We start from the raw sequence: 13,899 nt of genomic DNA, 5'->3' as shown, positions 1-13,899 counted from the left end.
TGTTTCTACAAACGGGAAAAAAAAAAGGTGATAATAAGCATACCCTTCTCATTTGAGGATTTAATAAGCTAATAAATGGAAAAAGTTTAGAATAACCTGGGACAGTAAGTGCTCAATAAAGTTTAACTAGTTTATTGTTATTTTAAAATCAGATGGTTTTCCAGTTTTATTTAATAAATGATGCAAAATAATGAGCTATATATCTGTGAAAAATAGTTGTTCACAATAGGAATATGAGACATGCTATTACCTCTTTCATGTGAAACCAGTCTCGGGACATAATTTATTTAGAAAAAGCATGCATTCAGCATCAGAAAAGCACATTCAGCATCTTCATACAAATAAGGAGCTATCAACCATTGCTCAAGACTTAGAAAGCCCCATATCACATTTCATGACTTAGCAAGAAAAGTTAGTACAGGCAAACATCTGTTCCGCTCCCTAGCAGTTGGGCACCTTTACAAAGGACACACAAAGCACAGCTCCACTGGGGAGCCCTGGTGGGAGGTTTTCAGACATTTTTGCTTCCCTCCTTAAACTTTTTTTTTTTTTAATTTAACTATTTTTATGATGTTTATTAACATAACCAGAATAACATAACACGTCTTTATAAATATACAATCAAATAAATTTTCATCCCTTTTCTAAGTTAATAGCAACTTTTTTCTCAGCTATTTTTCACTTTCTCGTAATTGTGCTGTATCGTCCTTCATTTTGGAATACGCTAAGATCTTCAATAATTCTAAGATACATATTTAAAAACACTGGCTTATAAGCTTCAGGAAATCTAATAAAAACACATGAATCAAAGAATAAGATTAAAATGTCAACCATGTGGCTCATTTATGTTTTGCCAAACAATCTTCAATCTATCATTCTTCAATGTGTGAAATATAAAAATGTAGATTCTTTGTGTCGATCAAGGTCACTTCTGCTCTATCTGCAGATGTACCAGGCAGATCCTATTTAAATTTCTATTTATATTTATCATTTAAAAAGTCACATAAACTATTAAAGTACAATATATTTCATTTAAAAGAGAAGAAATGTTTTACTCTGTTTTAAAACAAAACACAGAATAGTTACACTAAACATAAGGTTAATTCAAGTTTTAATTGTTTTCACTATTTTACATGACATAGAATTTTAAGTAATTAAATTGAGGCTGACATTTGTTAATTTATAGCTATAACACACACTAGAAACAACAAAACACACACTAGAAATATTATCTCTCATTTATGAAACAAAAGAAAAAATCAAATCCAATAAATAATACACTTATAAAAAATGTCTTTCAGTCAAAACATCAATTAAATAAATCAATAATAATGAGAGGTTTTACAGGGAGATAAATGGATAAATATTTTAATTTTTAGTAATATGAACGAAGGCAAGATGTGAACAGTGGTAGAGGTGAGAATGGAATATAAAAGTAGTAACTAAAATTCTTACTCTTAAAAGAGGGAAGTGTATTATTTTCATCACAAAACTGCACACTGAACTCTAAAAAGCAATAGGAGAAAAATCAAAGCAAAACAGCTATTTTTTCCAGAGAAAAAGGTGACAAAAATATATTAGATTACTTGGAAATATACTGAAATACAATCAGCAGTTTGAACATTACATATAGCAGAAGCATAAAGTAGATGATTTCAGTAAGTGGCTTTTCGTACTCTGATTCTACTCATGGAAATACACCCTCTATAACATCTTCATAGTCCAGTCTTTCATCTTGTGTTTGCGGTTTTCTTCACTATAATTGCTATTATAATTTTTCAAAATGCATTTAAGAAAAAAAGAAATTATACTACTTCGTAGCTACTACTTTTCACATTTGCCAAGAATAATTAAGTCCTTCAATGCTTACAGGGGTCAATCAAATTTGATATCATTGATAGAAACTTTTTTCCCATGTGATACATGATAGCTATCAAATACATTTGATTTGGGGGTTTAAACTGAATTTTAAAAAACTACTAAGACTGCCTAAATGATACAAGTGCTGTAGTATTAGTTTCAATTAAATTAACACCACATAACACTCAATTGCTTCAAGTTACAGTGTGGACCTGCATTTTAAATACTCCAGTCTTTAAAATCAGGATAGTTTCCATTAACACTATTACAAGAACCACTGACCATTTTTCTCTTTTTTAAAAAACACCATTTCTTTTAAATGTTATTACTCTTTTAAGGTCTCATAACAAGTGACAAGACTGCCATCTAGTGCTTTATGACTATTCCTATAACGTTTTAAAGAGACAATGAGAGTCCTATATAGTAGATGAGCTTCCAATACGGTAGTCACTAGTCACACGTGTCCTGAGTAATTAAAAAGTGACTAACATGAACTGAGATTGCCATTAGTATAGTATACGAGCTGTATTCAAACACTTGAAAAAATAAAAATAGGCCATTGATGACTTTTTATACTGATATGTTTTAAATATTTTGAATTAAATAGAATACATTATCAAAATTAACTTCGTTTATTTTAATATTTGAGATATAGTTAGTAGAAAAATTTTAACTCCACATATAGCTTATACTAGTTTAATTTGGATAGCACTGATCGAAAGAAAAATCATCTTAGTCTTAAATATAAAAGGCTTAAGTATTCAGTTCAGTTCAGTCGCTCAGTCGTGTCCGACTCTCTGCGACCCCATGAATCACAAAATGGAAAGTAATTTATTTGTGTCCATAATTGTAAATAAATTACTCTTCGGGGATATAATAAACACTAAATATTTAAGAAGAATCAAACAGGAATTTCTAATTTTAAAAAGTCAGACAAAAATATGTCCCCATAAAATCCAAGTTGTTTGAGAGAAGTAAATAAAATTCATGTGGAAAATATAGAGAATGAGGATAAATTAAAACAAATAGAAAACAGACAATGTAAACATCAGTAAGGACAATAATTGCAAGTGGACTGAAACATATTAAATATGCATGTGTCCATAAGTTCATGCTACAAACACAGCAAACCAAGTTGCAACCTTACTAAGCAAAGTATTCTTTATTTTGAAAACTGAAATTTTTTTAATATATTAAAAATGTATCATGCCTTTCCTATGTGCCTGTAACAATAAGTAAGCAAATGCCTCGCTCAAGGGAATTTGTTTTCACAAAAGTTTTCCAGTCAAGAAATAAAGGAGTAAGAACACCACAGTTTATAACCCCTAAATCAGTGGCAATCTAACATTGAGCATAAGTGTCTGCTAAGAACCAAAAAGAGATGTGCTTCAGTTCCATTAAGAACACAAAACCACCTGTGAAAATATTTCCTCCAAAATCATATCTGAATCTGGTTAAACCTCTAAATCAGGGTTTCTCAACCCTCATGGTGTTGAAATTTGAGTCAGATGATTCGTGGTTCTAAGGAGCTCTCATGTATATTGTAGGACATGTATCCATAGCAACCTCTACCCACTAGAAGTCCACAGGCTCCACACCCCATGCCTACTTGTGATACACAAAAACCTCTACAAACACTGTCAAATGTCCCATAGACTACAAAAATATCTTAGTAAGTTTGGGGATTCTTATGCTACATTCTCAATAAAATTAAAAAAAATAATTAAAACATGGATTTTAGTAAGATTTACTTAATTGAAATTAAGAAAATTCTTTAAAAAATTCAAAAGAAGTTAAAACTGAACCACAAACTATACAGAAAACAATACTAAAAAGCAAACTTGAATCAAATGGAGGCAAAAACAACAATTACAAACTATAAAAGAGAAGGACGTCACCAAGGACAAAACCTAAAACAGATGAGCTAGAAAACAAAGTCAGTGTACACAATGAATAAATCCAAAAGCCCACATTTATATATGGGGGAAAAGAAGATGAACAACAAAAAATCTGCCAATTAAAAAATCGCCAGGTCCAGAGATCTCAGTTGAATTTAGTTAATCTTTGAAGTTCACTTCATACTGTTTAACTATTCTTGTTTTAAAACACAATCTTGTCAAATTCATCTTTGAAAGTTATTAACACAGTTACACAAAATGAAGTTAGAAAAGAAAAACCACAGTTAGAATGGCTAAAATGTAAAAGACTATACAAAGTGCTGAGAGATTCTGAAGAACTGAAATTCTCATACAGTGCTGGTGGAAATGTAAAATAGTACAACCATTTGAGAAATCGTTTGCTTGTTTCTTGAAAGTTAAACATATATCTGCCATATGATCACTAGCCAATAACAGGATCTTTCAGTACAAAATCAGTACTGCTTTTTAGTAAAACCAAAATTGCCTCCCATAAAAATCTATCACAAAATTCCATTTGTTCAAAATTTAACCATAATGAAAAAGATTACATTAAAATCCAACTGAGTTACTCAAGTTCTGATTTTTGTTGCATGTTCAAAATAAGATCTACTGCTGTTTTACTCCTCAAAGTGGAAAAAAATGCACCAAATATTAATATAGTTAGAGAATATAGCAAAGAGACATTGACTTCCCTAGCAAAATATATGGAGCTATAATATTCAAAAATAAAAACGATAAACTATTAATGACAACATTAGTTATTCAAAATTAATTTTATTACCTGTAAAATCACCTGAAACTAATAAAACAAACCAATTATCTAAAATAAAAAACACAAATACTTACAATAACATGTTCCTCTAAGTGGATTACCAACATAGCGATTTTCAGAGTCACATCTGTAGAAACACAAAAAACTCATTTACTATTAAACAACAAAATTCAAAAGCTTCATGTTTTTCCTTCAAGCAAACAAGTAATTAAACTCTACATTAAAACATATTAAAAGCTATACTATTAATTAAAGTTTTAAAAGCAAATCTTCAAAAGAATTAATGTAAAAAGCCTATATACAGACATGAGTGAGAGAATAAACGGAAAAAAACACACAAAAGGAATATAGAGGGATTTCTGTGTGTTGATTTTATATCCTGCAACGTTACTGTAATCATTGATTAGCTCTAGTAGTTTTCTGGTAGAGTCTCTAGGGTTTTCTGTGTAGAGGATCATGTCCTCAGCGAACAGTGAAAGTTTTACTTCTTCTTTTGCAATTTGTATTCCTTTTATGTCTTTTTCTGCTCTGATTGCTGTGGCCAAAACTTCCAGAACTATGTTGAATAGTAGTGGTGAGAGTGGGCACCCTTGTCTTGTTCCTGACTTTAGGGGAAATGCTTTCAGTTTTTCACCATTGAGGATAATGTTTGCTGTGGGTTTGTCATATATAGCTTTTATTATGTTGAGGTATGTCCCTTCTATTCCCACTTTCTGGAGGGTTTTTATCATAAATGGATGTTGAATTTTGTCGAAGGCTTTCTCTGCATCTATTGAGATAATCATATGATTTTTATGTTTCAGTTTGTTAATGTGGTGTTGCATTCCTATACACTAATAATGAGAAAATAGAAAGAGAAATTAAGGAAACTATTCCATTCACTGTTGCAACGAAAAGAATTAAATACTTAGGAATATATCTACCTAAGGAAACAAAAGACTTGTACGTAGAAAACTATAAAACACTACTGAAAGCAATCAAAGAGGACGCTAATAGATGGAGAAATATACCATGTTCATGGATTGGAAGAATAAATATTGTAAAAATGAGTATACTACCCAAAGTAATTTATACTTTCAATGCAATCCCTATCAAGCTACCAACGATCTTTTTCACAAACTAGAACAAATAATCTCACAATTTGTATGGAAATACAAAAAACCTCGAATAGCCAAAGCAATCTTGAGGAAGAAAAATGGAACTGGGGGAATTAACCTGCCGGACTTCAGGCTCTACTACAAAGCCACAGTCATCAAGACAGTATGGTACTGGCATAAAGACAGAAATATAGATCAATGGAACAAAATAGAAAGCCCAGAGATAAATCCACGCACCTATGGACACCTCATCTTTGACAAAGGAGGCAAGAATATAAAATGGAGAAAAGACAGTCTCTTTAACAAGTGGTGCTGGGAAAACTGGTCAGCCACTTGTAAAAGAATGAAACTAGAACACTTCCTAACACCATACACAAAAATAAACTCAAAATGGATTAGAGAGCTAAATGTAAGACCAGAAGCTATAAAACTCCTAGAGGAGAAAGTAGGCAAAACACTCTCCAAAATAAATCACAGCAGGATCCTCCAAGACCCACCTCCCAGAATATTGGAAATAAAAGCAAAAATAAACAAATGGGACCTAATTAAAATCAAAAGCTTCTGCACAGCAAAGGAAACTATAAGTAAGGTGAAAAGACAGCCTTCAGAATGGGAGAAAATAATAGCAAATGAAGCAACTGATAAAGGATTAATCTCCAAATTATACAAGCAGCTCCTGCAGCTCAATTCCAGAAAAATAAATGACCCAATCAAAAAATGGGCCAAAGAACTAAACAGACATTTCTCCAAAGAAGACATAAACATGGCTAACAAACACATGAAAAAATGCTCAACATCCCTCATAATCAGAGAGACGCAAATCAAAACCACAATGAGATACCATTTCACACCAGTCAGAATGGCTGCTATCCAAAAGTCTACACGCAATAAATGCTGGAGAGGATGTGGAGAGAAAGGAACCCTCTTACACTGTTGGTGGGAATGCAAACTAGTACAGCCACTATGGAGAACAGTGTGGAGATTCCTCAAAAAATTGGAAATAGAACTGCCATATGATCCAGCGATCGCACTCCTGGGCATACACACCGAGGAAACCAGAATTGAAAGAGACACATGTACTCCAATGTTCATTGCAGCACTGTTTATAATAGCCAGGACATGGAAGCAACCTAGATGTCCATCTGCAGACGAATGGATAAGAAAGCTTTGGTACATATACACAATGGAGTATTATTCAGCCATTAAAAAGAATACATTTGAATCAGTTCTAATGAGGTGGATGAAACTGGAGCCTATTATACAGAGTGAAATAAGCCAGAAAGAAAAACACCAATACAGTATACTAACGCATATATATGGAATTTAGAAAGATGCAAATGATAACCCTGTATACGAGACAGCAAAAGAGACAGAGATGTATAGAACAGTCTTTGGGACTCTGTGGGAGAGGGTGAGGGTGGGATGATTTGGGAGAATGGCATTGAAACACGTATGTTGTCATTTGTGAAACGAATCACTAGTTCAGGGTCAATGCATGTTATAGGATGCTCAGGGCTGGCATGCGGGGATGACCCAGAGGGAGGATAAAGGGAGGAAGGAGGTGGGAGGGGGGTTCAGGAGGGGGAACTTATGTAAACCCGGGGCGAATTCATATCAATGTATGGCAAAACCAACCAATATAATATTGTAAAATAATTTGCCTCCAATAAAAAATAAATTAATTACAAAAAAAATAAATAAAAACAAAAAAAAAAGGAATATAGAGGATGGGAGAAAATTATGAATTTAGGGGACATGTATTCTTCATTAACAACATGAGGAAGAATTTTCAAGTCTGGATAATGATTTAAAGGCATTTTGTTAGGTATGGGAAAGTGCGGGAATTCATAAATCATCATCTTCTTACTTCTGGTAATCGAAATTAATATATTTTCCCCAGTTTCTAAACCAATTAATCTGTATTTTTAAAAGACATCCTCAGTTGTAACATGGAGAACAGCTTTCTTTAAATCATTCAAGATTAAATTCAGGAGTTCAAACTTTGAAGTCTTGTAAGCAGACTGTAACGAAATGGAAGAACATGTGAGCTTTCAGGCTCAAGAATTCTAAGTTAAATTCTTCAAAAATATGGTTAACTACAGCAGTAGGAAAAAATCCTAAGTATTTTGAAAATTTCTTAAGTTTGTATTTTCCCAATCCCTGTTTCCAGAATTCAGTTAAAATGACAATTAGTGCCTAAAAGAGATGTAGCTTGGTTTTGCATAATGCTACTTCTTGGAATGTCCTCCAAATTTAATTATTATAAAATATATACACATGGGTAACTGAATAAAGTTTCTCAATATGAAATTATATGTAGAATTTTAAAAAGCAAGATGGTTCTTCCAAAAACGTCTTTAGTTTTAGTAGAATCAATTCAAACCAAGGAATACATATATGTTTTAATTAACGAAGGTCCAAACAGTTGAGAAGAAAAGTAAATAATCAGTTACATTCTGAATGCATTTTTCAGTCATGTGCTTGCTAATTTTGTATCCATGAAAAAAAATGAGGTGAAGAGTAAATATTTTTCTACATTAACTACAAAATTATTATATAGCCCTTTATACCACTAACTTTATTCTCTAGAAAAAAGAAACTCTGGCGTATAAGTTTTCTTCAGGGTATAGGTGACTTCTCCAAAAGGTACTTTTTAAATGTGTGATATATAGTAGTTTTCTAGCTTGAGAAAATGATGAAAGCCATTACTACTGGGTTAAGCACTTCAGAATGCATAATATTCCTATATTATTGTTCCTTTGTTTAGATTTAGCTCCTTAAATCTTTCCACTTTATACCAAATATATACATATTCTAAAGGACTGATTTGCAATACTGCTATAAGTCCTTTTCTCTCACAAAAAGTAAACTTGAGTTGTTGCAAGTGGATAACTCAATATTGTGCTTCCCTGGTGGCTCAGATGGCAAAGAATTTGCCTGCAATGCACAAGGACCAGGGTTTGACCTCTGATTGGGAAGATCCCCTGGAGAAGGGAAGGCAACCCACTCCAGTATTCTTGCCAGGGAAATTCCATGGACAGAGGAGACTGGCGGGCTACAGTCCATCGGGTCGCATTTTCAGAATAGGAAAACATTCAAAATAACACTCCCTGCATTTTTATGCATGATATTCTTTGCATATCTTATTGCCTAAATATTGAGTAGAGGACTTTCAAGTTCCCACAGCAATTTAACATGACAAACTGACAGACAACAAGGGGTTTCAAATACTTTTCAATTTATCAATGAGTTAACTTTAAAAGCTCCAACCCAAACCTATTTTCCAATATGGGAGTTATGAAGTTTTCATTCTTGTTGTTAATAATTCATTTCTTTCAAATAATCAATATAATTATAACATGTATAACTTCAACATAATTTTGACAAGGAATACTTAAAATTTTATTTTCTCTAGACCACAAATTTTCTCAGAAGGATGAAATTATACGCTTCTGCTTAGGAAATAACTTCTGCTGGCTTTCATTACTCAAACTTAGAATTTTAAGAACTATAAGAAATTAACACGAACTTGATAAGAATAAAAATCAAAGGCTTTACAGAGTTCTTAAAGGTATCCAATATAAAAATGACATTCTCTTTTACATTTTCAAACTCACTAAAGTAAATTAGAAACAACATTGTCTAAAAGATTTTATATTAATCATTACTGAAAAATTTTGAATGATTGAAAGTACTTTCAAAATATGAGCTGAGTTTAGACACCAGTTTTTGGCATTTTAATTTCAGATTTCATTTAATGACTCACCAGTGTTTACAAACAACTGAGGAAATAAATAGTGGCAAAGGAAACATAATGAAATTTCAAACATAAAATTCAGCTGGAAAAACACAAAAGTAGATATAAATAAACTGAAAGACGTTCCTTGTTTTTCATTAGGCTATCTCAAGATCATCAAGTTGGCAGTTAATTTCAAAGATAATGGTTAATTTGATCTAAGAAAAATTCTAATGCGCTTTAAAGGAGCTAGAAAAGTTGACCTTAATGTTCACATGCAGGAAAACATACAAGACTAGCTAGAAGCAACAATGGAAGGAAGGGCTTTGAGGGGACCTTGCAGAAAGTAAAGTGGAACTAAAAAGCCTCTTGATGAAAGTGAAAGAGGAGAGTGAAAAGTTTGGCTTGAAGCTCAACATTCAGAAAACAAAGATCATGGCATCTGGTCCCATCACTTCATGGGAAATAGATGAGGAAACAGTGGAAACAGTGTCAGACTTTATTTTGGGGGGCTCCAAAATCACTGCAGATGCTGACTGCAGCCAGGAAATTAAAAGACGCTTACTCCTTGGAAGGAAAGTTATGACCAACCTAGATAGCATATTAAAAAGCAAAGACATTACTTTGCCAACCAAGGTCCGTCTAGTCAAGGCGATGGTTTTTCCCGTGGTCATGTATGGATGTGAGAGTTGGACTGTGAAGAAAGCTGATGGCCGAAGAATTGATGCTTTGGAACTGTGGTGCTGGAGAAGACTCTTGAGAGTCCCTTGGACTGCAAGGAGATCCAACCAGTCCATTCTAAAGGAGATCAATCCTGGGTGTTCATTGGAAGGACTGATGCTAAAGCTCAAACTGCAATACTTTGGCCACCTCATGCGACAAGTTGACTCACTGGAAAAGAGTCTGATGCTAGGAGGGATTGGGGGCGGGAGGAGATGGGGACAACATCGAATGAGATGGCTCGATGGCATCACTGACTCGATGGACATGAGTTTGAGTGAACTCCGGGAATTGGTGATGGACAGGGAGGCCTGGCGTGCTGTGATTCATGGGGTCGCAAAGAGTCGGACATGACTGAGCAACTGAACTGAAACTGAGCTGAGACTGAAAAGAATTAAAATATACTCAACATGTATATAATTAAAACAATATGGTATTTGTACATCCATAGACAGATAAATCGGAGAAGGCAATGGCAAGCCACTCCAGTACTCTTGCCTAGAAAATCCCGTGGATGGAGGAGCCTGGTGGGCTGCAGTCCATGGGGTCGCTAAGGGTCGGACACGACTGAGCGACTTCACTTTCACTTTTCACTTTCACACATTGGAGAAGGAAATGACAACCCACTCCAGTGTTCTTGCCTGGAGAATCCCAGGGACAGGGGAGCCTGGTGGGCTTCTGTCTATGGGGTCACACAGAGTCAGACACGACTGAAGTGACTTAGCAGCAGCAGCAGCAGACAGATAAATGGTACAGAACAGAAATCCCAGAAATACGTACAGCTACTATTTACTAAAATTCTAATGTATGATAAAAGCAGTGTTTTAAATGACTGGTGTAAAAAGATAGTCATCCTCTTACACAGTACTTGAGACAACTGGATAACCATTTGGAGAAATGTAAGATTAGATCCAATCCTCACATCACGCACACACAAAAAAAACTAAACATAATTATAGAAGTGCTATCCATCATCTTTGCTAAATTTTCTGGTTTAGAAGTAAGTCACATGTCTTGGCCATACTCAAGGAAAGGGGATTATACAATAGTGTGTGAAGACCAGAAGGCAGAAATTATCAGTAGTCACCTAAGGATCTGTCTACAATATTTTTGTTATACACAAAATTTTTATGATAAGATATTTTAATACAATTATTTGAGATATGAATATGTACAATTTAATTCACATAATAAATAATTTGAGAAGCTAAAAGTATTTGACTGAGGTCAAACTCAGATTATAAGGGGTAAAGAGAATATGAATGGAAAAGTATACATATAAATAATTCTTCAAACCAGTTAGTATGGTACTATATAGATTACACTAATAATAATTCTGTTATGTAAGCTAAGTAATGTTTTTAAAATTCAGAATCTTTCTGTATAAAGATTAGAAATAAGCATTAAAAGCCTTCAGAAGTCTTCTGCCTGGCTTAATTAAAAACATAACTTCAAAGTATTTCCGTGTCTAAGCAAAGAGATAATCATCCTCTATTCCCACTAAGCAAACAGCCAGACCTTTTTATAAAACAGGCTTAGGCTGAAATATTCATTAGGGACTTTGAAAGGGTAAATATTATCATTACATGGCACCTAAATAATGGTTACCATTTATTTATGTGACCATATTAAATCATAAATATCATTTTGAAAAAACAAAAATATAATAATAAAATAATCCCCCATTTATAAGTGTTAAAATACCACCCTTCATTTTGTTCCTACTGATGTAAATACTTATATATATTCATATATATATATATCTTACTGTAAAATATAATTTTTCTACTCAGAAGCTAAAGAAGGGTTAAATCTAATTGCTGTAATTTGAAATACCATAACATAATATTTAAAACAACTGAGAATCTGATAAATAAATTTATGTTTTTATAAAATTATGAAAGTTATACACAAAGTAGGACACACTTGCTTTTCTTTTGCTTTTCCTCTAAAGGGACTCATAAAAATCATATAAACAGAAAGATTATATTAAGTAATATCACAGTATCAATATTTATATCATACTTCTAAGACAATGTATCATAAATAAACTAAAAATTCAGACATGAATGTATAGTAAATCCTGAAATAGTAGAAGAGCTACATGTTCTAAAACTGTAATGCTATTTATGGACTTAAGAGTCCAGTAATAATAAACAGAACTAGCCAGATACTTAAAAACTACTAAAAAGAGTAGTTTTTTTTTTTAATACTTAAAAATATTGGAGAGCAAAGGGGTAAAAAATTACCAGGCCAAGATGCAGAGAAGGGTAGAATCCCAGGATGCTGAACCATTTCAGGGGTCCCTTTGTCTCCAATTATGAATGGGAACAGCATATCACAGAAAAGGATTGCACCAAAGACTGGTAAGCTTAGTCTCAAAACTGTAAACTTAGGATTAAAAGCATTAAAAGCCCTTCCAGAGACTGCAAATCTACTTTGCATACTAAATCACTTCAGTCGTTTCCAACTCTTTGTGACCCTATGGACTGTGGTCTGCCAGGCTCCTTTGTCCATGGGATTCTCCAGGCAAGAATACTGAACTGGGTTGCCATTACCTCCTCCAGGGGATGTTCCCAACACAGGGTTCAAATGCGTCTATTATGTCTCCTGGATTAACAGGAGAATTCTTTACCACTAGTGCCACCTATGAAGCCCAAACCTACTTTGACCTATCCTTATCCCAGAAAATCATGAAGATACTACTATTCTCAGGCACATAGCACAATTAAATTCTTTTATGATTTAAGCAATGGCCTCAAATTTTCTACAAAGATATTCTGCCAATAAGGTATCAATAAAAAATAACCAAGCACAGACAGAAATAGACAAGAAAACAAGAATAGAAACCAGCAGAAACTAAGGATAATGGAAACAGAGAGCCATGGGAATTTAGATATTACCTAGAAAAAGCCACTGGCTTTAAAATAACTATTAAATTGGAGAAGACAATCGGCAAGAATAAAAAGCTGTCTAAATTTTGGAAACTATAAAAGGCAACTAGAAACTATAATAGATGAAGAATTAGAATTCAGTCTGAAAAACTAGAAAATAAAAACAAGAAAATGAAAATACGATAACCAAAATTAAGAACTGGATGGATGAGATTAACAGCAAACTATACACAGTGGGGAAAAAAACAGTAAACTGAAAAATAGGTCAAGAGAGAGTGGAAAAACATGAAAAAGAAATAAAAGCTACAGTGTTACTGGCTCCGAAAGCAGAAGACAGAGAGAATGCAGAAGAAGCTACATTTGAAGAGTATTGGAAATTTCTGAAATGCCCAACATGATAAATAAAAAATAATAACTTCATTGTAAAATTTGTAAAATAAAGAAAAAACTTAAAGAGTAAAAGAGACCTAGGAAGAAATTAAAATTTGAATAGCTTATTACTCTTAAATAAATTCAATAGTTTATATCTCATTTTAAAGATGTAATTAAAACCTTTCGACAAAGAAAAATCTAAAACCATCCGGTCACCTTGTTGATATTACCTAATACAGGGAAAGACAAGGAAATTGCAAACAGAACCCCTCAAAGTACTAACCATATGGAAAAGACTGATGTATTGGATTATATTAAAATTAAGAACTTCTCTTCATCAATGACATACAAAACAGTGTGAAAACTTAAACCATACAGTGGCATTTACCACACATTCATCAATAGAAGATATGTATCCGGAATATATAAAACATTACTACAAAAAATTAAGAAAAAGAGAACAGAATAGGAAAAAAAATTACAAGAAATTTGAAAGAGCACTATTTCAGAAAAGAACTTCAATTGATGA

General features: G+C 33.1%; 1 protein-coding gene across 2 annotated transcripts in view; it reads right to left on the bottom strand.

Annotated features, from left to right (window-relative positions):
* ATRNL1 (attractin like 1) overlaps positions 1-13,899 on the bottom strand; it is an 843,932-nt gene that overhangs the window by 557,657 nt on the left and 272,376 nt on the right. For both annotated transcript variants that reach the window (XR_016038801.1, XM_055424575.2), the window contains exon 21: positions 4,626-4,678. Coding sequence is in view for 1 of the 2 variants with exons in the window: in XM_055424575.2 (XP_055280550.2) it covers positions 4,626-4,678 (53 nt within the window). In the remaining variant the exon portion in view is untranslated. The remainder of the gene's footprint in view (positions 1-4,625; positions 4,679-13,899) is intronic.

The sequence above is a fragment of the Moschus berezovskii genome, chromosome 12 (assembly GCF_049115385.1).
Source record: "Moschus berezovskii isolate FMDL1 chromosome 12, NW_MosBer_1.0, whole genome shotgun sequence".
Lineage (NCBI taxonomy): Eukaryota > Metazoa > Chordata > Mammalia > Artiodactyla > Moschidae > Moschus > Moschus berezovskii.
This window is presented reverse-complemented; position numbering and strand designations above follow the sequence as displayed.